The sequence below is a fragment of the Folsomia candida genome, unplaced genomic scaffold (genome assembly GCF_002217175.1).
Source record: "Folsomia candida strain VU population unplaced genomic scaffold, ASM221717v1 Fcan01_Sc060, whole genome shotgun sequence".
In the NCBI taxonomy this organism is placed as follows: domain Eukaryota; kingdom Metazoa; phylum Arthropoda; class Collembola; order Entomobryomorpha; family Isotomidae; genus Folsomia; species Folsomia candida.
Genome location: NW_019091252.1, coordinates 24637 through 49632, shown reverse-complemented (window position 1 = coordinate 49632; position 24996 = coordinate 24637). Strand labels below are relative to the sequence as shown.

The window sequence follows — 24996 nt, the reverse complement described above, 5'->3', positions numbered from 1 at the left end:
ATAAATCACCTCAATTTGGATAACAATATTTCACTTTATTTTCCGAATGGTCATTTATACTTTTATATTCAGAGCTGCATTTAACAATTTTATTTATAATATATTCCAATCGGTAATAATAATAATAATAAAATTAATTACGTATATAATAAGACAACTAGATTGTAGTTAAACAATGATGTGTACTTATATTTCACAGATCTCACTCTCACTTCACAGGTCGGTGTTTAATTAATTATCGAATTCGCGAATGCAGGAATAAATTGCATGGATTGCTATTTAGGTTGATGAAATAAATATGTTAGTATTATGCAACTAATCTTTCAGCGAGGTGGTTATTGTAATTAGTATGACTAATATATAACGCTAACAAGCCTTAAATTAAGTACTGTACACTAAATTAATGAGTGTCACATTCAATTAGTTAAACTACGACTCGATATTAACAAATAATATTTGGTATCATTACGGATTGTTGGTTTTTCACATATCAGTTCTGACTTTGACACATTGACTCAACTCGGGAAGATTTCACAGAGGAAGTTTAGTAGGAGAGAATTCTTAGGGGAGCTACAAAGGTAATACATAAATAGTTGCAACATAACAATAGCTTACAACGACAAAACTTAGGAATAAAGTACTTATTACGAAATAGTTATGACATTGATTTGTTCGAAATGTCGAAAAAGGCAAGAAATTAGTAAGTAGATGTATAATCGCTAGCTGAATCGGACAATGACTACAAAATATAATCGAGTCAACAAACAAACCATGGTAGGAAAATGTAATCAACTATTTAAACACTGATTTCGTTTCGTCAATATCACGTTCAATTCCAAGAATTTTTACATATCAGGATTTATCAAGCGTACTTTAAATGGAACTTATAATTGAAATGTAGGAATCTTCGGGATATTTGGGAAAAGGTAATTAGTTGCTAAAAAGTTCGGAATTATGTTGAATTATCCTGGAAGCAAACTTGCATTGTCATTAAATTATCATTATCATATCATAAATACATGTTGAGTTTGTTTTTGAGTTGGATAATAAGGTACGAAAGATAAAAAGGTAAATTTGCATGCAATTAAAGTAAATTGTATAATTTTGTAGATTTTCGTCCCTGCCAAGTAAATAATCAGCTAATAAACTGAAAGTTATTACAAAGTGTTTGAACTTGAACAACGATGATTCTAGGAGAGAAATTATTGTTAATTAACTAATTAAATAGAACTGAATTTGGATCTTCGTCGTCCATTTGCTTAATATGGCGAAGTACATCCTTCTTCGTGACAATTCCCAGGAGTCGCCTACAAAAGAAAATTGTCAAACATAAGTTTTCTTGTGAAGATCTATACTTTGAAATGAGATTTTTTTAATTGGAGCTGGTTACGTACCCATTATGTGTCACGAGAGTTTGTCGTAGCCCCAACTTTCTAAACATGTCAACTACTGTTTCCATCGGCGTCTGGTCAGTGACTGTGATTGGAGCCATGTCCAGGATTTTCTTTAGCTTAACGGGAGTTGAAGTTGGCTGAGGAAAAATTATAAGAAAATATTAGTTTATTTGAAAGACTTAAATAAATCACAAAAAAAGTTGTACCCTCATGGTCCTTGACTGTTGGGCTGGTGGACTATTCGTAAATAAGCATAAGGATACGCCATCCACTCCGTCCACAGTTCTTCGGGCATTTGAAATTGCAAGGTTTAAGTCTCTTCTTAACACAAATCCAACCAGAAAAGGTGACTCGTGTGATATGACCACGGGGAATCCATTGTGCTCCGTCTCTTTCAAAAGATTTTCAACGTCTTCTACAGTCATAGAGTCTTGCGTCACATAACAAAGAGGTTCTCCGTGTCTGAAATCATACATATCAAAAATTATATATATTAAAACTCAATTTTGTATACTCTTGTGACAACTTTGTGGGTTGGAAAAATCAGAATTAAAATTGATACCGAAAGAAACTATCTGGGAGCACATAATGCACGAATTTTCAAAATGGATTTTTGGGAAACTCTACGTCTACCTTGACATAGGTTCCTCTTGAAAAGGAAAGAATTGTTGAATTTACCTTGGTTGCATTACATCGGCAGCAAGTGTTGTGTGACCAAACTCTTCCTTTGAATCCAAAAATGGATAACCATTGAGACCAATGTGTGCATCATAAATTCCTTGTCGTCCGAGAGCATCTCCCACCCATTTGGAAGCCATCGCCGCAGCCATCAATGGAACAATGTATCGAACTCCTCCCGTCAGCTCAAACATTATCACAACCAGCGAAATGGTCATTCTCGTCACCCCTCCTAGCACTGCAGCCGCACCCACCATAGCATACAAACCTGGGTTTATGCAATCTTCCCCTTTAGAACATTCGCCAGCAAAGAACCATATTTGTGGTTGATGGCTAAAGATAGATCAGCAAGTTTCATGATTATGCACATACGCATATTCTGGTTTAAATATTCATAATGACTTGATGTAAGACATACTAAGCCAACTGTTCCACTGCGATTCCGACGATACGGCCCACAATTGCTCCAAAGCATAGAGAAGGAATGAACAATCCTGCAGGAACCTTGATCCCAAATGTGAATATGGTAACGATGAACTTGAAAATTAATGCGAGAAGGAGCAGCCAAATTGCAGAGTAAACTCCGGCTGATGCTTCTGCTATTTCAATTTGGGCGTTGACTTGTGAGTAATGTCTGTTGTAATCGCTGTAATTGGAGAACAGTGAAAATAAATACCAAGAGACCAATCGTAGAATTAACAGCGTATGATGTGCTTACCAAATGTCATCCTTCACGGCAAGTCCACACTGGGAAAAGAGCAAGTAGATGAGTTGACTTGTGGGCATCCTTGTGTAGGGATTTGGGTAAGCAAGGATTGCAGTCACCAAAGTCACAATCTGTGAAAATTATACACGAAGTGTAACACTTAACACTATCAGAAAATCAATGAAAAATTGACAAGTCTTACGATAACTTCAGTGACGGGATACTGTCCCAATTTGCTGCTTTTGCGGTATCGGCACCACCAAATGTTTGCTCGGATGAAAAGGGTTCCAATAATACCCTGTAAAGTATTTGTGTACCGATAATTTTATTAATTGCAAATTGAAGATTACTAGAATATCTATTTATTTACCCCAATGATTCCAAGGCCAATGAACGGGACCAATTCGAAGAATATCCATGGTTTGCTATATTCCACGAAAAACAGTACAGAGTGTTCATTGCCGAATGGATTGATCGATTGTAAAACGAAAGCAGCAACTAAAGCACAGAAGAATGATCGCCATAATGTTTTCAGAGGGAAGTAGTAACTGACCTGATAAACAAATCAAGGGTAATTAATGTCATAAAATAGTGTATGGAATAACATTAATAAAACAAAATTAGATCTGTACTTCTTCCAAACTGAACAGTACTCCTCCGATAGGTGCTCCGAAAGCTACCGATACCCCTGCTGCTGCCGCCGCAGATAATATTTCTCTTTTCTTCGCCTCATTTCTACCGTATTTTGGGAACAGGTATGATAATATGTTGCCAATACAGCAAGCTGCAATACATATTTTGTTTATATATTATATTTTTTTAAATCTATGGATAGTAGACTAACTTACCAATGTGCACCATTGGCCCCTCTGTTTACAAACATTAAAATCAATTATCTTACAAACGAAAGTGTTATTCATTATGGCATAACAACTCACCTTTTCCAAGGCTCAATCCGGCCGAGACGGACAACATAATACCCACTGATTTTATAAGCAGCGTCCATTTTCCCAAGTACCCTCGAATAATGAAACCACTCAAGATTGTCTTGATCTAAACCAAAAGTGTAAAATTAAAAATTACCAAATAATTCTTGAGTATTAGCATACCTCAGGTATTCCAGATCCACACGCATATGGAGCAAACATCTTGACTAGAAGTGCAGCCATTGAAGCTGAGTAATAGAAATTTAAATTAAATGAAGTTTAAGATATTTGATTTGACAAAATTACAATAAATTAATACGAGTGGAGTAACAAATTTACCGAAAAAGAGAGCCCACAATACGTACATAATGTATGAGATAATATATGCCCCTGCGCCTTCTCGATAATTCGGTCCCCCCATAACTTCAGACCATGTTCGCCACTGTAAGGAGAAAAATATCGTCATGAATTATGGCACGAGCAGATTCCACAAAATATTTAAATACCTGTGAACAATTCCCATTTAAACTCTCCGTCTCATTACCTGTAAGAAAATAAAATTTGTAGTTTCATTTGATTAACAAAAGTACTAATTATTATGATTTGTACTTACTGGACCAACAACACTGTTCCTTATTTAACCAGAAAGCCGCAGGACAAATCCCAAACTATAAAATCGTGAAATAAAACCTATCAGTACAGCTTTGCTTAGCCCGAACCAGGATTAGTAAACCCATGTTTCTCAGTATATTTAACTTCATATTATGTCATGAGAAAGCAGTAAGGATCTCTGGTCCAAATTTCAGCTTTCTACGTTAATTTCTAAAAATCGGTATGGGTCACCCCATAGGGTCGCTCTAGATAAAAATTATACCAATTTCATGTCATATTCTTCCATTAGGACCCATAAGCAACCTCTCCACCAAATTTCAGCTCGATATGACAATTTTGAAAAATCAGTATGGGTCACCCCCTAGGGTCCCTCAAAATGAAAATTTTTCCATCTTGAACTCATTTCTATCTATTAGGAGCCATTAGCAACCTCTGTGCCAAATTTCAGCTTTCTACGACAATTTTGAAATTTTGGTGCGTAATACCCCACCCACTCCGATCACCCCCACCGGTCCAAAACTTTTCTGATCGAACCCATCTTCGAACTCGGTCGTTGCATTGCCCAGATACATGTCTGTACCAAATTTGGTCCAAATCCGTCAACTCGTTCGAGAGTTATCAAAAGACAGACGGACGGACATGACGATTACATAAGCCCTGGTTCGGGCTAAAAAGCAATATATGAGTAAAGGAGTTGACTATGTCCCTTAAGACAAGATAATTTCTTTTACCTTGAGATCAGTCATCCAGGACGCTCCAATGTCGATGACACCGGCCAACGACCCAGCTGTGACACCGACGAGAAGGACGCATAGCCAGCCACTCCACGCGTCATGTGCTCCCTTGATTAAATCGAATACCGAGTCTTGCCGTTTTTTGACAATGTAGCGATGCCGCATACGATCACGGGCAATATCTCGCTGCCAGTCAATTGTGTGGAAATCTTCATATTGACCAATTCCTGGGAAAGTAAGTTTAATATATTTATCATAACGAAACAAATGAAATGATTCGAATATATTCCACGCATTAATCTAATTATTGAGACCATCCCTACTTTTTATAAATCTTATTTTTTTTATTAATAAAAAAATTAAATAATACCAGGGATTTCTTCCGAGTCGTAATAGCCTGGATGAGAAAAAAGAATCAATTTAAGCCAATTGTTTTTAATTAATAATTAGTTGGTAAATAATTATTCTATGTACTTACTCGTGGATTGGGGGAGTGCATCTTCCTCCTGTTCGGTGATTTCGTTCACCGTTCCTTGATGCGTTATGTCAATCATGTCCTCGTCTGAACTAAGACCTACTAACAGCTTCTTGCCTGACTTGTCCTGCTTTCTGTTTGATGATGGTGGCAGCTGTTGGAATTATGATAAAGAGGATTATCAATTAATTTGGTGATTATTATTTCAAGTTGAAACACATGTCACAAACTATAAACAGAAACTATACACATAAATGGGTGTAATAGTTGTAGCTTGTCCATTTTGCTATTGACAATCATGAATTAATAACTAAATAATTGTGTACCCTTTTCCTGGGAGAATTTGGCGAAGTGTTTAAACTCTGGTAAGTGAGGGGATCTGCTCCGTAGGTTATGGGTTCGGCCGCACTAAGCGATGAGTGGGCGCCTCCAGCAGGGTCCGTGGCGTTCTTGCCAAACAATCCCTGACTTAAAAAATCTGACTCCATCCCATTATTCTTCCTCCCTTAAAGATGACAGAACAATGGGATATGGATATCCGCATCCCTTCGTCACACACAACTCACTTGACTGACGAACTTTATCCTTATCGAATGGTGGGTGTTTTCCTAATTTTCAAGGATAATCCAAATCGACCGGTATAATTAGAATGTCTCTTTCACCCTTCACCTGAAAGAGCAATTAAATAAAAACTTTTATTGCAAACATGCAATAAAAATTAAAACACACTCAATATATTCCGCACTAAAACTCGTCAATTCGTCATATGTACATACAAGTGTATATGACAAACACATGACTATGACACATCTGTCTGTCTGTCACTCACGGGCATAACAATCAACACAATTTTAATTCAATATTTAAATGTGGATTAAAATTTGCCACCCACTAAATGGACCACACAAAACCAAAATATTTACTTAAGTAAACAACACTACCAATTTGTAATACAAACCAATTTCCACGAGATTTTTCAACTTGCCCACATAAAAAAATATACCACTAGCCCCTAAAAGTTAAAGATACAATTGTAATAATTTTAATGTGATTATCACACTTACTCTATTTTTATTTTAAGACTTGCCAAGAGCACTTTAACCAAATACCCAGCAGCAGGAGCAGTTTTGTTGCCAACCTTTTATATATTTTTCGGCTGGGATATAGCCACAGATTGAGTACGATAAAAGCCAGAGAATGTGTAATCCATGTGGTAAATGTAAGAGGAGGAAGGAAGGAAGGCGAATATATTTAATTAAATGATCTAAAAAAACTAAATGGGATTGATTTTAAGTTTAACTAAAGAACCGACGACTGATCCTGTCTCTCTCGAATCTCGATTACAATGCAGAGTGGTTCGTGTAATGTTGTAAAGCGTAGATCGGATATGAGTTGGGTTCTTCTCCTGTGTTAAAAAGCAGTTGAGACCGACACGTACACAAAATCTCAAAATCTCAACACTCTCAAAAACACCGTTAATTGCCAAATTTCTGAATAGTTTTCTGGAAAATTTTAATTTCCAAAAATTTAAAAATTTCTACAACATAAATAAATGGAAAAATCAATTAAAAAGTTTTTTTGGAAAACTTTTAATTACTTTCACTTTACCTTAAAGACTAACATATTTAAAGGGAGGTTTTAATAATATAAATTGCATTGTAAGATATCAAGGTTTGGTTTGCAAACCAAACGTTTGGTTTGGTTTTTATGCCGATGTTGCAGTAGAATTTCGGTTTTGTGTCATTTTTTCCTTATTTTGACAATTCCACTCTATCGGACAGCAAGATTGGTGTCCAGCCGAGGTCGTGTAAAACTTTGGGGTGCAGCGATTCACTAATTTTTGCTGGTTGTGGATCGTGATTCCGCAATTGACTTCTTTGCAGACACCATTTTTAGTGGTTAAGACTCCTAAAAAGTAATATGTAAGAAAGTAATTGAGAGGACATTTTTGAAATCTATGAAAATTTACCTGTCCAATTCTTGTTACAAGAACAGGCAATGCAGGGGTAGTCGTCAGGGTCGATGGTTTGTCCTTCGACGTATTGTTTCCCCTTGTACGTGCAGGTGAAGGGTTTAGATTCCTCTGCAGGAGCTTTATGATGCGATTTATGATGAAAATTAGTAAACAAATAGTTCTGAGAATAATATTGAGAGCACTAACCCATGGAAGGGCAATAATAGTCGGAACAACACGCCGTGCCCGTTTTGTCAATGGGGACGCAATCATCACCCTGTTAAAGACAATCACACACTTAAATTAGGCAAATTACTTTCACTTTATTAAGAACCAGTGCTCACTTCCGGATATGGGGGGCAATCCACCTCGGCACAAGTTATCGTGGGGGATGTTCCCGGTCTAGTGGAAAATTTGTAGTTATTTTATTAGTCATTTTAGTAAAATTTACATGAAATTGAAAATTGATTTACCGGTAGCTTGCACAAAAACAGCTCATTGAACAAGGTGAATCTACCGTCGCTTCTGGAATTGCTTCCCTCACGGCATAAGTTCTATTCCCGTAGTAGCACTTTTGCTGTGCTTGGGCTGCCAAAATGTTGGCAATGAGGGGAAGGTCTCCACCCACTAGAGGCGTGCGTAGTGATGAAATTTAGAAATTCTACGTAGAAGAAAGAATTTTATTTTAAAACCAGACTCACGAGACTTGTTGCACTTTCTCTTGCATTCTTCCAAGCTCTTGAAATTATTGGGATTTCCACCACAGCCGGAATATGGGAATTCTGTGCATTTGAAATTTGCATACGAATAGTAATATCTTTGTTCTTCTTTTCCGGAAGTAGAATTAGTCTCAGTGGAGGAACAAGTTCCAGAGTCGACGGGAAGTTGGCAAGGACTTTCATCTCCAAGTACTGCTCAAAACAAAATTATGTATCTCAATAGGGAGTAATTTTGTAGTATCAAATTTCTCCTGCGAGTGGAGTCTAACCTTTCTCAAATCCTGAAATGACGAACATGGTCACCAATGTCACCGTTCTTCGAGAATATAACGCTTTCATCCTGCCGTATAATTGTCACTGACGGTGGTTAGAAATATTTTGAATCGCTCTTAAGCGCTTCGTGTGATAAATAGGTAGCTACTAATTAAGTAGATGATAGCCAGGCGATAGCTTAATCGGAGTTCGACTTAATATCTAAAGTGGGAACTTGCTACTTTGGTTCAGAATTTGCAAAACTGCTGTTGGATTACCAACTTCTCGTAATAATATGTATATATACCTATGTGCAACACTACCACAATCACATCACCTGCCTAATTTTATACTAAAGATTTGCACTGCTTTTCGCATTCGCAGTAGGCAGAAGAGGTACAAGTATGCAATACGTAACGTAGAGTAGAGGAGCAGTACAAGGCGTGATATTAAAAGAGTTCTTGTGATCACTTTGATAGTTTTTACGACTGCGACTGCCATAACTATTTCTATTGGTGCAGATAGCATCGCAGATCTCTCTTATTGTTAGGCACGCAGTGTGTATGTCCAAATTGAACTGTTTACAACCTTTTACGATTAACGAACTCTGTTAACAGTGATAGGTTCTTGTTTGTTACTCTTAAAATACTCGTTAAATAATAATATGTACATACGTCTTCTGGTCGTCCGTCGTCCCCTTCTGGTATTACATAGTTGGCACAAGTCAATGTCTGAGTTTGGCATGCATACATGCAAAACATTGCAAATCGACCCGACCCCACAAAACCCCTTGCACAACTTAAAGTGATCTTGAAAGTGAAGGGGTTTAGGCAGTTGTTACGCAGTATAAAAGCAACGTGCAGCTTTTAGCAAACCATTGATGAAGTAAACTGTCGGTGCATATTTATATTTATTAATGCATGCATGCAACACCGGCATTTGTGATTGTTTGACACAATGCAATTGACAAAAGCAAAAAATATTGCAAGCAAAAAACTATTGTAGCAGAAAATGAATCAAGATTTCTCTTTATATTTTTAGCCCCGTTATCTCAAATCAATCAAAAATGTAAAGCAATGATAGATGTGAAGTTTTGGGTTGGTCAGTCATTAATTTGTCTCGTTTATTGGTGGCTGTTTAAAAAATAGGTTCATTGATACATACAATTGTACCTTAAAAATTACTTAATATAATATTTACAATACATATATGTACATATTTCTATATTTATTTGGCATGTGTTTAGTACGGCAATGTTAGTTGAATTAATCTTGGTTTATCCATACACAAGTTTGCATATCGTTGCATTTTTTAACAAACTTCATAATTAAATATGTACTAAATACTTAACTGCAGTATCGACTAATTTATGTACATATTTGCTCAATACTTTTCACTAGCTGGGTTTTGGTACATATCCATATTTTAAAAGATCTGAAAGATATCAATTGACATGAGATTATGCTAAAATTTGACAGATATGTGATTTCTTAATTTTTTTATTACCGTCATAATAAGCATCCTTTTTCAAGATCCGCTTAGGTACCGATTTATCCGAATATTCTTCTTCGGACAAAGAACCACCCAAAAACTCTGGAAGCTTGGTCGAGTCGATTCGGACAGAAGACAGAAATGTGTTTATATCATCCCCGTGAAAATTAATCTGTAACGGGTTGTTTTAATATTTTACGAAATCTACTAAAATGATAAGTTGAGATTTGAAAAATTTTGACGTACTCTCTTTTTCATTTTTTCTTTCAAAAACGGTTTCGCCAGAGCATACAGGGTTCCAAAAATTTTTGGATTTCGGACAACATGAAACTCTTTAATTCTCAGGGGGTATGAATCCTACAAATTAAGTAGATTAATAAATTTATGTACATTTGGAGAATTTTTCCCCATTTTTCGTATGAGTTTTACCTGTATGACTTTCACCATTGTGTGTATCCTCCACGGACTAATTTGTTTAGCATGCTCGACCCCCAGAGTTGAAAGGTCAGCGATCAGTATAGCTCCAAATAGCTGTGTGTCCTCAACAGAGCTAATTTCATCCAGCAGGAGAAACATACAGAGGATCGTTACATCAAAATGGATTTCAGATGGAACCCATTTTTCTAGGAATTTTGCAAAAGATGAAATTTCTATACTTGTTTTTTGCGTACATCTGTGTATAATCTACTCTGTAAATCTAATCACTCACCTACACGTACAATAATGACTTGTCTTCCTAGATCATCCCTATGATAAAATAACATGTAAATACTAGTACACAAATTAGCATGCACGTTAATATGCAATTCATTCGTGTTACATAATTACCTTGTTTTTAACGTGGAACAAAAATTCTTGGTTAAAATATCCCTGTAATTGGATGGCTTCAATTTGCCAAGAAAGTCCCCACCCCCACCGGTCCGTAATCGGCAAAATTTCCTATACTATTTCAAAAAATGTGAGTTATTGACTATACATTTACGAACTAATAAAGCAGCATAATTATTAATTAGTACCAAGTTAGCAGCTCTGTCAACATCGTACTTCTTGGCCCGGATACATCGCAAATAAAATTCGTCAAATGTTGATGGGTGAGGAACTAATTCTTTATCTGCGAAAATAAATTTTATTGAGATTAAAATAACTTTTATGGATTTCTCAATTACTTACATACCTTTTTGTAGGATCTTTTTGAGCTGCTTTATCTTTTCTGGGATCACTTCCTCCGTTTCTCCCATCAACCTTTTCGACTCATGTCGCAGTGATTCTAGCGAGTTTTTCTCCGATTTCAGCATTTCCAGTTAAAAACTTTGTAACTTTACTATTTACTAAATATTTTAGTAACAATTAAAAATTTACTTTTTGCGAAATATGTTTGGCACAGAGGATGGACATACTGCAAATAACGGATTTAATCCCACAGATAGAGAAACAAGTCTCCTTTGGGCACCGTATGTACATACATAAAGAAATTATTTTCAATGTGTACGTAGTATAAGTCCTTTGTTAAGGAGATTCTTCTACGGTCCAGTGTATACGTCACCCCACAACCACCACCAGTTCACAGATCAACTTTTTTTTGTGCGTGTTTCAGGAGGCTACTTATTATTGCCATGATTGCAAAACTATGGCTCCAAGTCATTAGTTTTGTGTAGCATCATTTTTCCTTGTGGTTGGTGAGTGAAACTGGCGAGGTGAATGTGGGTGGGTCCGGTTCTACATACAGAATATGAATTACTGGACAAAGGACGTATGTACGTATAGTGTTTTATTTAGTGTGCTTTGTATAAATTACAATTAGAGTGTGGGGTTATGTAGTATGGATGTATGTGCATAGGCACATACAGAGCTATTATTAATTATTTCCTATGAAAATAAGATGGGGTGGCCCCTGTTAAGTATTATGTGGAGATGGTGCATTGTATTGTGTAAAGCAAATTGACACTTTGGTGATAATTGAGCATTCAAGATTCTTTGAATATGAGCTCAATGCTAAGATAAACTATTCTGGAAAATGTTGTGCGTCAAAAAGTTTTGTTGTTTTTATTGAAGTCATCGTATTCTGAGAGTTTAAATTAGTGTTTTGCTGACTCTGGATAACACATCAAACCCGGTTGTGCATATTAATATTATATTCATGTTTCCGTCGGTATAAATATTCGGGCAAAATTTATGCAGAAAAATTTTCTATATTTTACATTGTATGTACATATTATGCAATAATAAAGCATAATGTACTTCTTCCTGGCCTGAATTTGTTACCAGTTTTCTGATAGTACCAAAACCTACATGACATCATTTTTTACGAACATCTAAATTTAAGTTGCTCTGAGAAAATGCAAAATCCCATGTAAACTTTAATTGCCTAAAATGTTCTCACAATGGAGGTTTCCTTACATATGCTCTTCGGCCAAACATTAATAAACCGTTGTAAACGAAATATAGCAAAGGGGTGAAAACACACGGAATTGTCTTTGTGGCACGCCCACAACGTCTTTCTGCACTTTCCCGTTATTGTCTCACATTACCCCACGTCTCATTTTGCCCCGTTTTGACACCCTAACCCGCGTACTTCAAACGCCTTACCTTTCAATAGATACCCCACATGACAAAAGTCATTTTTTCGACATTCGACACCTCCCACACGGTCGCACGTCAAAATGATGGCGATTTCTGAAATCCCCATCCAAAAATACGTCTACAACGGTGCAAACTAAAAATTCGACACGTTTGACCGTTGGCATCATCACCGTGGCGCCGTGACCTTACGACCTACAACACCCATCCTCGAACTCATCCATACTTCAAAAATTAGAAACACGTTGACGAAAACCGCATGCCGAAATACGAAACTATTCTAAAGTTATCGTGGAAACAGACGGACAGACGGACGGACAGACAAGACATTATAAAGGGGTTTTCACCCCTTAATAATGGGTCTTAACGGAAGAATATGCAATTAAATTGGTAAAATTGTTATCTGGAGGGACCCTATGGGGTGACCCATATCGATTTTTAAAAATTGCTTTAAAAACATGAAATCCGGCACGGTGACACTTTATGGCTTCGCATGAAGTATACGAAGATAAAAGTGAGCAAAATGCAACCAGAGTGACCCTGGAGGGTAACCCACACTGATTTTTTTGAATCTTCACATCGTATGGAGGCTAAAGACCACTTGTGGATAGCACATACAGCTTACGATTAAGTCCAGTAGTTAGATGATTGAGGGTGCAACGAGTAGTTAGATTTGTTGGGGGCCCAACATTTGTTGGGGGTCCACAGCACCCCAACATTTGTTGAGGGTCTACAGGACCCCAACATTTGTTGGGGGTCTATCGGACCTGAAACATTTGTTGGGGGTCTATCGGACCCCAACATTTGTTGGGGGTCTACCGGACCCCAACATTTGTTGGGGGTCTACCGGACCCCAACATTTGTTGGGGGTCTACCGGACCCCAACATTTGTTGGGGGTCTATCGGACCTGAAACATTTGTTGGGGGTCTATCGGACCCCAACATTTGTTGGGGGTCTATCGGACCCCAACATTTGTTGGGGGTCTACCGGACCCCAACATTTGTTGGGGGTCTACCCGACCCCAACATTTGTTGGGGGTCTACCGGACCCCAACATTTGTTGGGGGTCTACCGGACCCCAACATTTGTTGGGGGTCTATCGGACCTGAAACATTTGTTGGGGGTCTAGCGGACCCCAACATTTGTTGGGGGTCTATCGGACCCCAACATTTGTTGGGGGTCTAGCGGACCCCAACATTTGTTGGGGGTCTATCGGACCCCAACATTTGTTGGGGGTCTATCGGACCCCAACATTTGTTGGGGGTCTAGCGGACCCCAACATTTGTTGGGGGTCTAGCGGACCCCAACATTTGTTGGGGGTCTATCGGACGCCAACATTTGTTGGTGGTCTATCGGACCCCAACATTTGTTGGGGGTCTATCGGACCCCAACATTTGTTGGGGGTCTATCGGACCCCAACATTTGTTGGGGGTCTATCGGACCCCAACATTTGTTGGGGGTCTATCGGACCCCAACATTTGTTGGGGGTCTACGGACCCCAACATTTGTTGGGGGTCTATCGGACCCCAACATGTTGGGGTCTACGGACCCCAACATTTGTTGGGGGTCTATCGGACCCCAACATTTGTAGAGGATCTACAGGACCCCAACATTTGTTGGGGGTCTACAGGACCCCAACATTTGTTGAGGGGTCTATCGGACCACAACATTTGTTGGGGTCATCGGACCCCAACATTTGTTGGGGGTCTAGCGGACCCAACATTTGTTGGGGGTCTAGCGGACCCCAACATTTGTTGGGGGGTCTAGGACCCACACTTGTTGGGGCTATCGGACCCCAACGACTTGTTGGGGTCTAACGGACCCCAACATTTGTTGGGGGTCCTACCGGACCCCAACATGTTGGGGTCTACCCCAAATTGTTTGGGGTCTATCCGACCCCAAATTTGTTGGGGGTCTATCCGGACTGAAACATTTGTTTGGGGGTCCTATCGGACCCCAACATTTGTTGGGGTGTCTAGCGGACCCAACATTTGTTGGGGGTCTATCGCCAACTGTGGTTATCGGCCCAACCATTTGTTGGGGGTCTAGTCGGACCCCAACATTTGGTTGGGGGTCTAGCGGACCAAATTTGTTGGGGGTCTACGGACCCACATTTGTTGGGTTGGACCCAACATTGTGGCTATCGGACCAACATTTGTTGGGGGTCTAAGCGGACCCCAACATTTGTTGGGGTCTATCGCGACCCAAATTTGTTGGGGTCTATCGGACCCCAACATTTGTTGGGGGTCTATCGGACCAACATTTGTTGGGGATCTACACCGGACCCAAATTTGTTGGGGGTTCTATCGGAACGCTGAAGACATTTGTTGGGGTCTTATGGACCCCAACATTTGTTGGGGGTCTACCGGACGCCAACATTTGTCTGGGGTCTACCGGACCCCAACATTTTGTTGGGGTCCTGTAGACCCCAACATTTGTTGGGGTCATATCGGACCCAACATTTGGTTGGGGGTCTACAGGACACATTTGTTGGGGGTCTATCGGCACGCCAAACATTTGTTGGGGTGTTTACAGGACCCCAACATTTGTAGAGGATCTACAGACCCCAACCTTTGTTGGGGTCTACACGGACCCCAAACATTTGTTTGGGGGCTACAGGACCCAACATTTGTTGGGGTCAATCGGACCCAACATTTGTTGGGGGTTATCGGACCCCAACATTTGTTGGGGGTCTTACCGGACCCAACATTTGTTGGTGGGTCTAATCGGACCTGAAACATTTGTTGTTGAGGGTCTATAGGACCAACATTTGTTGGGGGTCTAGCGGACCCCAACATTTGTTGGGGTCCTGTAGACCCCCAACATTTGTTGGGGGTCTACGGACCCCAACATTTGTTGGGGTCTACAGGACCCCAACATTTGTTGGGGTCTATCGGACACCACATTTTGTTGGGGGTTTACAGGACCCCACATTTGTAGAAGATCTACAGGACCCCACATTTGTGGGGGGTCTACAGGACCCCAACATTTTGGTTTTGAGGGTCTATCGGCACCCCAACATTTTGTTGGGGGTTAACACGGACCCAGCATTTGTTTGGGGGTTTACAGGACCCAACATTTGAGAGGATCTACAGGACCCAACATTTGTTGGGGGTTACAGGACCCCAACATTTGTTGAGGGTCTATCGGACCCAACACCTTTGTTGGGGTCTATCGACCCCAACATTTGTTGGGGGTCTAGCGGACCCCAAACATTTGTTTGGGGGTCTGCGGACCCCAAAACATTTTGTTGGGGGTCTAATCGGACCCCAACATTTGTTGGGGGTCCTATTTCCCGGAAACCGGGAAACATTGTTGGGGGTCTAGAGCGGACACCAATTTGTTGGGGGTCTAGCGGCCCCAAATTTGTTGGGGGTCTAGCGACGCGCAACAATTTGTTGGGGGTCATCGGACCCCAAACATTTGTTGGGGGTCTATCGGACCTGAAACATTTGTTGGGGTCCTAGCGACCCCAACATTTGTTTGAAGGTCTACAGGACCCACATTTGTTGGGGGTCTATCGGACCCCAACATTTGTTGGGGTCTACAGGACCCAACATTTGTTTGGGGGTCATCGGGACCCGCAACATTGTTGGGGTTTACAGGACCCCCAACATTTGTAGGGATCTACATGGACCCACATTTGTTTGGGGGGTCTACAGGACCCCAACGCTTTGTTGAGGGTTATCGGATCCCAACATCTTTTGGGGTCCGACCACATGTGGCAGGACCCCAAACATTTGTTGGGGGTTCTAAGCGGACCCCAATTTGTTGGGGTCTAGCGGGACCCCAACATTTGTTGGGGGTCTAGCCGCCCCAACATTTGTTGGGGGTTAACGCCGACCCCAACAATTTGTGTGGGGGTCTTAGCGGACCCCCATTTGTGGGGGTCTACCGACCCCAACAATTTGTTGGGGGTCTACGGACCCCATGTTGGTTACGACAAATTGTTGGGGGTTATCGGACCTGAAATATTTGTTGGGGGTCTAGCGGACGAACAACATTTGTTTGGGGGTCTATCGGACCCCAACAATTTGTTGGGGGTCTAGCGGACCCAACTTGTGTTGGGGTCTAGGCGGAACCCCAACATCTGTTGGGGGTCTATCGGACCCACTTTGTGGGTCTAACCCAAATTTGTTGGGGTCTATCGACCCCAACATTTGTTGGGGTCCTAATGGACCCAACATTTGTTGGGGGTCTATCGGACCCACAATTTGTTGGGGGTCTATTCGGACGCCCAACATTTTTGGGGGTCTATCGACCATTGGGGTACCACCCAACATTTGTTGGGGGTCTATGTCGGACACCAAATTTGTTGGGGGTCTACCGGACCTCACATTTGTTGGGGGTATCGGAACCAAACATTTTGTTTGGGGTCTACCGGACCCCAACATTTGTTTGGGGGTCTATCGGACAAACGCAACACTTTGTTGGGGTCCTGTAGACCCCCAACATTTGTTGGGGGTCTATCGGACCCCAACATTTGTTTGCGGTCTATCAGGACCACATTTGTTGGGGGTCTACCGGACACCAACATTTGTTGGGCGTTTTACCAGGACCCCAACATTTGTTAAGAGGATCTACACAGGAACCCCAACATTTGTGTTGGGTCTACACGGACCCCACATTTGTTGAGGGTCTATCGGAACCCCAACATTTTGTTTGGGGGTTCCACGGACCCCAACATTTGTTGGGCGTTCTAAAGGACCCCAACATTTGTTGGGGGTCTCCCAGGACCCCAAATTTGGTGGGCGGTTTTACAGGACCCCAACAATTTGTTCGGGGTCTATGCAGAACCCCAACAATTTGTTTGGGGTCTACGGACCCGCCAACATTTTTGGGGGACTAGCCGACCCCAACATTTGTTGGGGGGTCTACGCGGACCCCAACATTTGTTGGGGGTCTATTCGGACGCTGAAACATTTGTTGGGGTCTAGCGGACGCCCAACATTGGTTTGGGGGTCTAGCGGACCCCAACATTTGTTTTGGGGTCTAGCCGACCCCAACATTTGGTTGGGGTCTATCGGACGCCCCAAACGCATGTTTGTTGGGGGTCATCGGACCTGAAACATTTGTTGGGGTCTAGCGGACCCCAACATTTGTTTGAGGGTCTACAGGACCCCAACATGTTGGGGGTCTATCGGAACCCCAACAATTTGTTGGGGGTCCTACAGGAAACCCAACATTTGTTGGGGGTTTTACAGGACCCCAATTTGTAGAGGATGCTACAGGACCCCAACAATTTGTTGGGGGTCTACAGGACCCCACACATTTGTTGAGGTCCTATCGGACCCAACATTTGTTGGGGGTCCATCGGACCCCAACATTTGTTGGGGCTGTACAGGACCCCTAACATTTTGTTGGGGGTCTCCAGGACGCCCAACATTTGGTGGGGGTTTACAGGACCCCAACATTTGTTGGGGGTCTAGCCAGACCCCCAACATTTGTTGGGGGTCTAGCAGACCGCCAACATTTGTTGGGGTCCTATCGGACCCCAACATTTGTGGGGGTCTAGCGGACCCCAACTTTGTTGGGGTCTAGCGGGCCACACATTTTGTTGGGGGTCTATCGGGACCCCAACATTTGTTGGGGGTCTATCGGACCCCCAACATTTGTTGGGGTCTATCGGACCCCAACATTTGTTGGGGGTCTATCGGACCCAACATTTGTTGGGGGTCTATCGGACCCCAACATTTGTTGGGGTCTATCGGACCCCAACATTTGTTTTGGGGGTCTATCGGACACCCAACATTTGTTGGGGGTCTTACCGACCTCAACATTTGTTGGGGGTCTACGGACGCCCAACATTTTTGGGGGTCTATCGAGACCCCCAACATTTGTTGGGGGTCCTACCGGACCCCAACATTTTGTTGGGGGTCTATCGGACACCAAACATTTGTTGGGGTCTACCGACCTCAAAATTTGTTGGGGTCTATCGGACTACCAACATTTGTTGGGGGTCTACCGGACCCCAAGAATTTGTGGGGGTCTATCGGACACCAACATTTGTTGGGTCCTGTAGACCCCCAACATTTGTTTGGGGGTTCTATCGGACCCCAACAATTTGTTTGGGGGGCTACAAGGACCCCAAACATTGTTGAGGGCTATCGGACGACCCAACATTTGTTGGGGTCCATCGGACCCCAACATTGTTGGGGCTCTTAACAGGACCCCAACATTTGTTGGGGGTCTCCAGGACCCCAACATTTGGTGGGGGGTTTTAGCAGGACCCCAACATGTCGGGTCTAGCAGACCCCAACATTTTTTGGGTCTATCGGACCCCCACATTTTGTTGGGGGTCTACAGGACCCCAAACATTTGCTGGGGTCTATCGGGCCCCAACCATTTGTTGGGGTTTACAGGACCCCAACATTTGCTGGGGGGTCCCATGCGGACCCAACCATTTGTTGAGGATCTATCGTGACCCCAACATTTGTGGGGGTCCATCCGGACCCCAACATTTGTTGGGGCTCTACAGGACCCCCAACATTTGTTGGGGTGCTCCAGGACCCCAACGATTTGGTGGGGGTTTACAGGACCCAACATTTGGTTCGGGTCCTAGCAGACCCCCAACATTTGTTGGGGGTCTATCGGACCCACATTTGGTTGGGGGTCTACAGGCCCAAAATTTTGCTGGGGGTCCTATCGGACCCAACATTTGTTGGGGGTCTAACAGGACCCCAACATTTGCTGGGGGTCCATCGGTTACCCCAACAATTTGTTGGGGGTTTACAGGACCCCCAACATCTTTGTTGGGGGCCATCGGACGCCCAAACCATTTGTTTGGGGGTCTAGCGGACCCCAACATTTTGTTGGGGTCTAGCGACCCGCAACATTTGTTTGGGGGTCTAAGCGGACCCCAAGATTTGTTGGGGGTCTTAGCGGGACTCCAAACATTTGTTGGGGGTCTAGCCGACCCCAACATTTGTTGGGGTTCTATCGGACCCAACATTTCATGGGGGTCTACCGGACCCCAACATTTGTTGGGGGTCTACAGGACCCCAACAATTTGTTGGGGGTCTACCGACCCAACATTTGTTGGGGTCTATCGTGACCCTGAAAACATTGTTGGGGGTTCTATCGGACCTGAAACCATTTGTTGGGGGTCTAGCGGACCCCAAACATTTGTTGGGGGTCTAGCGGGACCCCAACATTTGTTGGGGTCCTAACAGGACCCCAACATTTTGTTGGGGTCTATCGGACCCCAACATTTGTTTGGGGGTTTACAGGACCCAACATTTTGTAGAGGAATCTTACAGACCCCAAACATTTGTTGGGGGTCTACAGGACCCCAACATTTGTTGAGGGGTCTATCGGAACCCCAATTGTTTGGGGGTCTAGCGGACCCCAAACATTTGTTGGGGGTCCAATCGGACCCCAACATTTTTGGGGGTCTTAGCGGACCCCAACATTTGTTGGGGGTCTAGCGGACCCAAACATTTGTTGGGGGTCTAACCGGACCCCAACATTGCTTGGGGGTCTACCCGGACCCCACATTTGTTGGGTCTCCAGGACCCACATTTGGTGGGGGTTTACAGGACCCAAACATTTGTTCGGGTCTAGCAAGCCCCAAGCATTTGTTGGGGTCTATCGGACCCGCAACATTTGTTGGGGTTCTAGCGGGACCCCAACATTTGTTGGGGGTCTAGCGTGGCCCCAACATTTTGTTGGGGGTCTATCGATACCCCACACATTTGTTGGGGTCATCGGACCCCAACATTTGTTGGGGGTCTATCGGACCCCAACATTTGTTGGGGGTCTATCGGACCCCAACATTTGTTGGGGGTCTATCGGACCCCAACATTTGTTTGGGGATCTATCGGACCCCAAAACATTGTTGGGGTCTATCGACCCAACATTGTTGGGGGTCCTATCGGACCCAACATTTGTTGGGATCTATCGGACCCAACCAATTTGTTGGGGGTCTATTCGGACCCCAACATTTGTTGGGGGTCTATGACCCCCAACATTATGTTGGGGATCTATCCGACCCCCAACATTTGTTGGGGGTCTATCGGACCCCCAACATTTGTTTGGGGGTCTATCGGAAACCCCAACATTTGTTGGGGGTTCTACCGGAACCCCAAACATTTGTTGGGGGTTAATCGGACAACAAACATTTGTTGGGGGTCTACCGGACCTCAACATTTGTTGGGGGTCTATCGGACACCAACATTTGTTGGGGGTCTACCGGACCCCAACATTTGTTGGGGGTCTATCGGACACCAACATTTGTTGGGTCCTGTTAAGACCCCCAACATTTGTTGGGGGTCTATCGACCACTACATTGTTGGGGGTTACAGGACCCCACATTTGTTGGGGGTTTACAGGGCCCCAACAATTTGTTAGAAGGATCTACAGGAACCCCAACATTTTGGTTGGGGGTCAACAGGACCCCAACATTTGTTGGGTCTATCGGACCCCAAATTTGTTTGGGGGTATCGGACCCCAACATTTTGTTTGGGGCTCTACAGACCCCAACATTTGTTGGGGGTCTCCGGACCCAACATTTGTGGGGTTTACAGGACGCCCCAACATTTGGTTCGGGGTCAGCAGACCCCAACATTTGTTGGGGGTCTAACAGGACGCCCAACATTTGTTTGGGGGTTACAGGGCCCCAACATTTGTAGAGGATCTACAGGACCCCCAAACATTTGTTGGGGGTCTACAAAGGACCCCAACATTTGTTTGAGGGTCTATCGGACCCCAAACATTTGTTGGGGTCCATCGGACCCCAACATTTGTTGGGGCTCTACAGGACCCCAACATTTGTTGGGGGTCTCCAGGACCCCAACATTTGGTGGGGGTTTACAGGACCCCAACATTTGTTCGGGGTCTAGCAGACCCCAACCGACATTTGTTGGGGGTCTATCGGACCACCAACATTTGTTGGGGGTCTACAGGACCCAACATTTGCTGGGGTCCTATCGACCCCAACATTTGTTGGGGTTTACAGGACCCCAACATTTGCTGGGGGTCCATCGGACTCAACATTTGTTGAGGGTCTATCGGACCCCAACATTTTGTTGGGGGTCCATCGGACCTCCAACATTTGTTGGGCTCTAACAAGACCGCCAACCAATTTGTTGGGGGTCTCCTCAGGAACCCCAACATTTGGTGGGGTTTTACAAGGACCAACATTTGTTGGGGGTCTAACAGGACCCAAACATTTGCCTGGGGGTCTATCGGAACCCCAACATTTGTTGGGGTCTAGCGGATCCCCAACATTTGCTGGGGTCCATCGAACCCCAACATTTGTTGGGGGTTTACAGGACCCAAACATTTGGTTGGGGGTAAAGCGGACCCCAACATTTGTTTGGGGTCTAGCGGACCCCAACATTTGTTGGGGGTCTACCGGACCGCCAACATTTGGTTGGGGGCTAGCGACCCCAACATTTGTTGGGGGTCTAGCCGACCCCAACATTGTTGGGGTCTATCGGGACCCCAACATTTGTTGGGGGTCTACGCGGACCCCAACATTTTGTTGGGGGTCTAACCGGCCCCATCCCGCCCCGCGCACATTTGTTGGGGTCTACCGGACCCCAACATTTGGTTGGGGGTACTAACCGGACCCCAACATTTTGTTGGGGGTCTATCGACCTGAAAGCATTTGTTGGGGGTCTATCGGACTGAAACATTTGTTGGGGGTCTAGCGACGCGCCAACATTTTGTTGGGGTCTAGCGGAACCCCAACATTTGTGGGGGTCTATCGACCCAACATTTGTTGGGGTTTACAGGACCCCAATTTGTAGAGGATCACAGGACCCCAACATTTTGTTTGGGGGTCTACAGGAACCCACATTTGTTGAAGGGTCTATCGACCCCAACATTTGTTGGGGGTCTAAGCGGACCCCACATTTGTTGGGGGTCCATCGGACCCAATCCAAAAATTTGGGGTTTTTTTGGGGGGGGGGGGTTCCCCCCTTTAAAGCCCGGGAAAAAACCCCAACATTTGTTGGGGGTCGCATCGGACCCCAACAATTTGTTGGGGCTGTACAGGGACCCCAACATTTTGTTGGGGGTCTCCAGGACCCCACATTGGTGGGGGTTTAAGCAGGACCCCCACATTTGTTCGGGGTCTAGAAGCCCCCCAACATTTGTTGGGGAGTCTATCGGACCCCAACATTTTGTTGGGGTCTTAGCGGAACCCCAACATTGGTTGGGGGTCTAAGGCAGACACCCAACATTTTGTTGGGGTCTATTCGGACCCCAACATTTGTTTGGGGGTTCTAGCGGAACCCCACATTTTTGTTGGGGGTCCTAGCGGGCCCCAACATTTGTTGGGGGTCTATCGACCCCAACATTTTTGGGGGTCCCTATCGGACCCCAACATTTGTTGGGGGTCTACTCGGACCCCCAAACATTTGTTTGGCGGGTCCTAAATCGGACCGGCCAACATTTGTTTGGGGGTCTATCGGACGCCCAACATTTGTTGGGGGTCTATCGGACACCAACATTTGTTTGGGGTCCTACCGGACGCGTCAACATTTGTTGGGGGGATTCCTCTACCGGACCCCAACATTTTGTTGGGGGTCTATCGGACCCCAACATTTGTTGGGGTCTACCGGACGCCCAACATTTGTTGGGGGTCTATCGGACAACCAAGATTTGTTGGGGGTCTACCGACCTCAACATTTGTTGGGGGTCTATCGGACTGAAACATTTGGTTGGGGGTCTATCGGGACGCTGAAACATTTGTTGGGGGTCCTAGCGGAGCCGCCACATTTGTTGGGGGTCTACGGAACCCAAACATTTGTTGGGGGTCTATCGGACCCCAACAATTTGTTTGGGGGTTTTACAGGACGCCCACAACAATTTTGTAGAGGATCTACAGGACCCCACATTTGTTGGGGGTCTTTACAGGACCCCAACATTTGTTGAGGGTCTATCGGACCCGCAACATTTGTTGGGGTCTAGCGGACCCCAACATTGTTTGGGGGTCCAATCGGACCCCAACATTTGTTGGGGGTCTAGCGGACCCCCAAACATTTGTTGGGGGTCGCAATCGGGACGCCCAACATTTGTTGGGGCTGTACAGGACCCCAACATTTGTTGGGGGTCCTCCAGGACCACCCACGATTTTGGTGGGGGTTTTACAAGGACCCAACAATTTGTTCGGGGTCTAGCAGAACCCAACATTTGTTGGGGGTCTATCGGACCCCAAATTTGTTGGGGGTCTAGGCGGACCCAACATTTGGTTGGGGGTCCTACAGACCCCCACACAAATTTGTTTTGGGAGGGTGTCTATCGGCCCCAACATTTGTTGGGGGTCTAAACGCGGACCCCAAACAATTTGTTGGGGGTCTAAGGAAAAGCGGGTCGTCCCAACATTTAGTTGGGGGTCTAAACGCGACGATCCTCGGAAGCCGCCCCTCCCAAACATTTGTTGGAGGTTTATTCGGACCCCAACATTTTTGTTGGGGGTCTATCGGAACCCATACTTTTGTTGGGGTCTATCGGACCGCCCCAACATTTGTTGGGGGTCTATTAGTTTCGGGATCCATCGCCTCGGGACCCCAACCATTGTTGGGTCCTATCGAAACAAAAATTAAACCAACATTTATTTTGTTTGGGGTCTACGGACCTCAAATTTGTTGGGGTCTACCGGACCAACATTTGTTGGGGTCTATCGGACCCCAACATTGTGTTGGGGGGTCTACCCGGACCCAACATTTGTTTGGGGGTCTATCGGACACCAAAACATTTGTTGGGGGTCCTAATCGACACAACATTTGTTGGGGGTCTACCGGACCTCAACTTTGTTGGGAGGTCTACCGGACCCCAACATTTGTTGGGGGTCTATCGGACCCCACATTTGTTGGGGGTCTACCGACCCCAAATTTGTTGGGGGTCTATCGGAACCAACATTTTGGTTGGGGGTCTACCGGACCCTCAACATTTTGTTTGGGGTCATATCGGACACCCATTTGTTGGGGGTCTACCGGACCCCAAGATTTGTTGGGGGTCTATCGGAACACTCACATTTGTTGGGGTCCTGTAGACCCCCAACAATTTGTTGGGGGTCTATCGGACCCCAACATTTGTTGGGGTCCTACAGGACCCAACATTTGTTGAGGTCCTATCGGACCCCACATTTGTTGGGGGTCCATCGGACCCCAACATTTGTTTGGGGCTCTTACAAGGACCCCAACATTTGTGGGGTTCTCCAGGACCGCCAACATTTGTGGGGTTTACAGGACCCCAACATTTGTTCGGGGTCTAGCAGACGCCCAAACATTTGTTGGGGGTCTATCGGACCCCAAACATTTGTTGGGGGTCTAGCAGGACCCCAATCATTTGCTGGGGGTCTATTCGGCCCCAACTTTGTGGGGGTTTTACAGACCCCAACATTTGCTGGGGGTCCATCGGACCCCACATTTGTTGAGGTCTAATCGGACCCCAAACATTTGGTGGGGTTCGCATCGGACCCCAACATTTGTTGGGGCTCTACAGGACCCCAAACATTTGTTTGGGGTCT

At 44.2% G+C, this 24996-nt stretch overlaps 3 protein-coding genes across 3 annotated transcripts; all 3 read right to left on the bottom strand.

Annotated features, from left to right (window-relative positions):
- Nucleotides 1-14: 14 nt before the first annotated feature.
- On the bottom strand, nucleotides 15-6880 carry LOC110862535 (H(+)/Cl(-) exchange transporter 5). Its single transcript, XM_035845622.1, has 21 exons — nucleotides 6590-6880; nucleotides 6092-6194; nucleotides 5852-6030; nucleotides 5529-5679; nucleotides 5421-5447; nucleotides 5048-5277; nucleotides 4318-4372; nucleotides 4211-4248; nucleotides 4044-4146; nucleotides 3888-3952; nucleotides 3717-3831; nucleotides 3627-3647; nucleotides 3411-3562; nucleotides 3149-3331; nucleotides 2981-3076; nucleotides 2791-2909; nucleotides 2491-2718; nucleotides 2073-2405; nucleotides 1601-1856; nucleotides 1395-1531; nucleotides 15-1307 (listed from the first exon to the last, which is right to left on the bottom strand). Exons 3-21 carry the CDS (start codon nucleotides 6011-6013, stop codon nucleotides 1217-1219), a joined length of 2562 nt encoding a protein of 853 aa, XP_035701515.1. The 5' UTR covers nucleotides 6014-6030; nucleotides 6092-6194; nucleotides 6590-6880; the 3' UTR covers nucleotides 15-1216.
- Nucleotides 6881-7097: 217 nt separating this feature from the next.
- On the bottom strand, nucleotides 7098-8853 carry LOC110862536 (uncharacterized protein ZC84.1). The gene is made up of 7 exons (XM_022111746.2): nucleotides 8468-8853; nucleotides 8181-8390; nucleotides 7953-8106; nucleotides 7824-7881; nucleotides 7687-7756; nucleotides 7495-7617; nucleotides 7098-7433 (listed from the first exon to the last, which is right to left on the bottom strand). Exons 1-7 carry the CDS (start codon nucleotides 8535-8537, stop codon nucleotides 7231-7233), a joined length of 888 nt encoding a protein of 295 aa, XP_021967438.1. The 5' UTR covers nucleotides 8538-8853; the 3' UTR covers nucleotides 7098-7230.
- Nucleotides 8854-9541: 688 nt separating this feature from the next.
- On the bottom strand, nucleotides 9542-11750 carry LOC110862537 (alpha-tocopherol transfer protein-like). Its single transcript, XM_035845654.1, has 8 exons — nucleotides 11116-11750; nucleotides 10958-11052; nucleotides 10770-10885; nucleotides 10651-10688; nucleotides 10371-10564; nucleotides 10188-10298; nucleotides 9957-10113; nucleotides 9542-9884 (listed from the first exon to the last, which is right to left on the bottom strand). The coding sequence occupies exons 1-8, from the start codon at nucleotides 11234-11236 to the stop codon at nucleotides 9847-9849; spliced, it is 870 nt and encodes a 289-aa protein (XP_035701547.1). The 5' UTR covers nucleotides 11237-11750; the 3' UTR covers nucleotides 9542-9846.
- Between the last annotated feature and the right edge of the window lie 13246 nt (nucleotides 11751-24996).

Coding starts and splice junctions, on each gene's coding strand:
- LOC110862535 (XM_035845622.1), bottom strand. CDS start 6,013: ATGGAGTCAGATTTTTTAAGTCAGGGATTGTTTGGCAAGAACGCCACG. Junction 1,857..2,072: donor GCCGATGTAATGCAACCAAG/GTAAATTCAACA, acceptor GTATGATTTCAG/ACACGGAGAACCTCTTTGTT. Junction 1,308..1,394: donor ACTCTCGTGACACATAATGG/GTACGTAACCAG, acceptor TTTCTTTTGTAG/GCGACTCCTGGGAATTGTCA.
- LOC110862537 (XM_035845654.1), bottom strand. CDS start 11,236: ATGCTGAAATCGGAGAAAAACTCGCTAGAATCACTGCGACATGAGTCG. Junction 10,886..10,957: donor TTGACAGAGCTGCTAACTTG/GTACTAATTAAT, acceptor TTTTTGAAATAG/TATAGGAAATTTTGCCGATT. Junction 9,885..9,956: donor AAAGGATGCTTATTATGACG/GTAATAAAAAAA, acceptor GATATCTTTCAG/ATCTTTTAAAATATGGATAT.
- LOC110862536 (XM_022111746.2), bottom strand. CDS start 8,537: ATGAAAGCGTTATATTCTCGAAGAACGGTGACATTGGTGACCATGTTC. Junction 7,757..7,823: donor ATTGCCCCCCATATCCGGAA/GTGAGCACTGGT, acceptor TGTCTTTAACAG/GGTGATGATTGCGTCCCCAT. Junction 7,434..7,494: donor TTGTAACAAGAATTGGACAG/GTAAATTTTCAT, acceptor ATTACTTTTTAG/GAGTCTTAACCACTAAAAAT.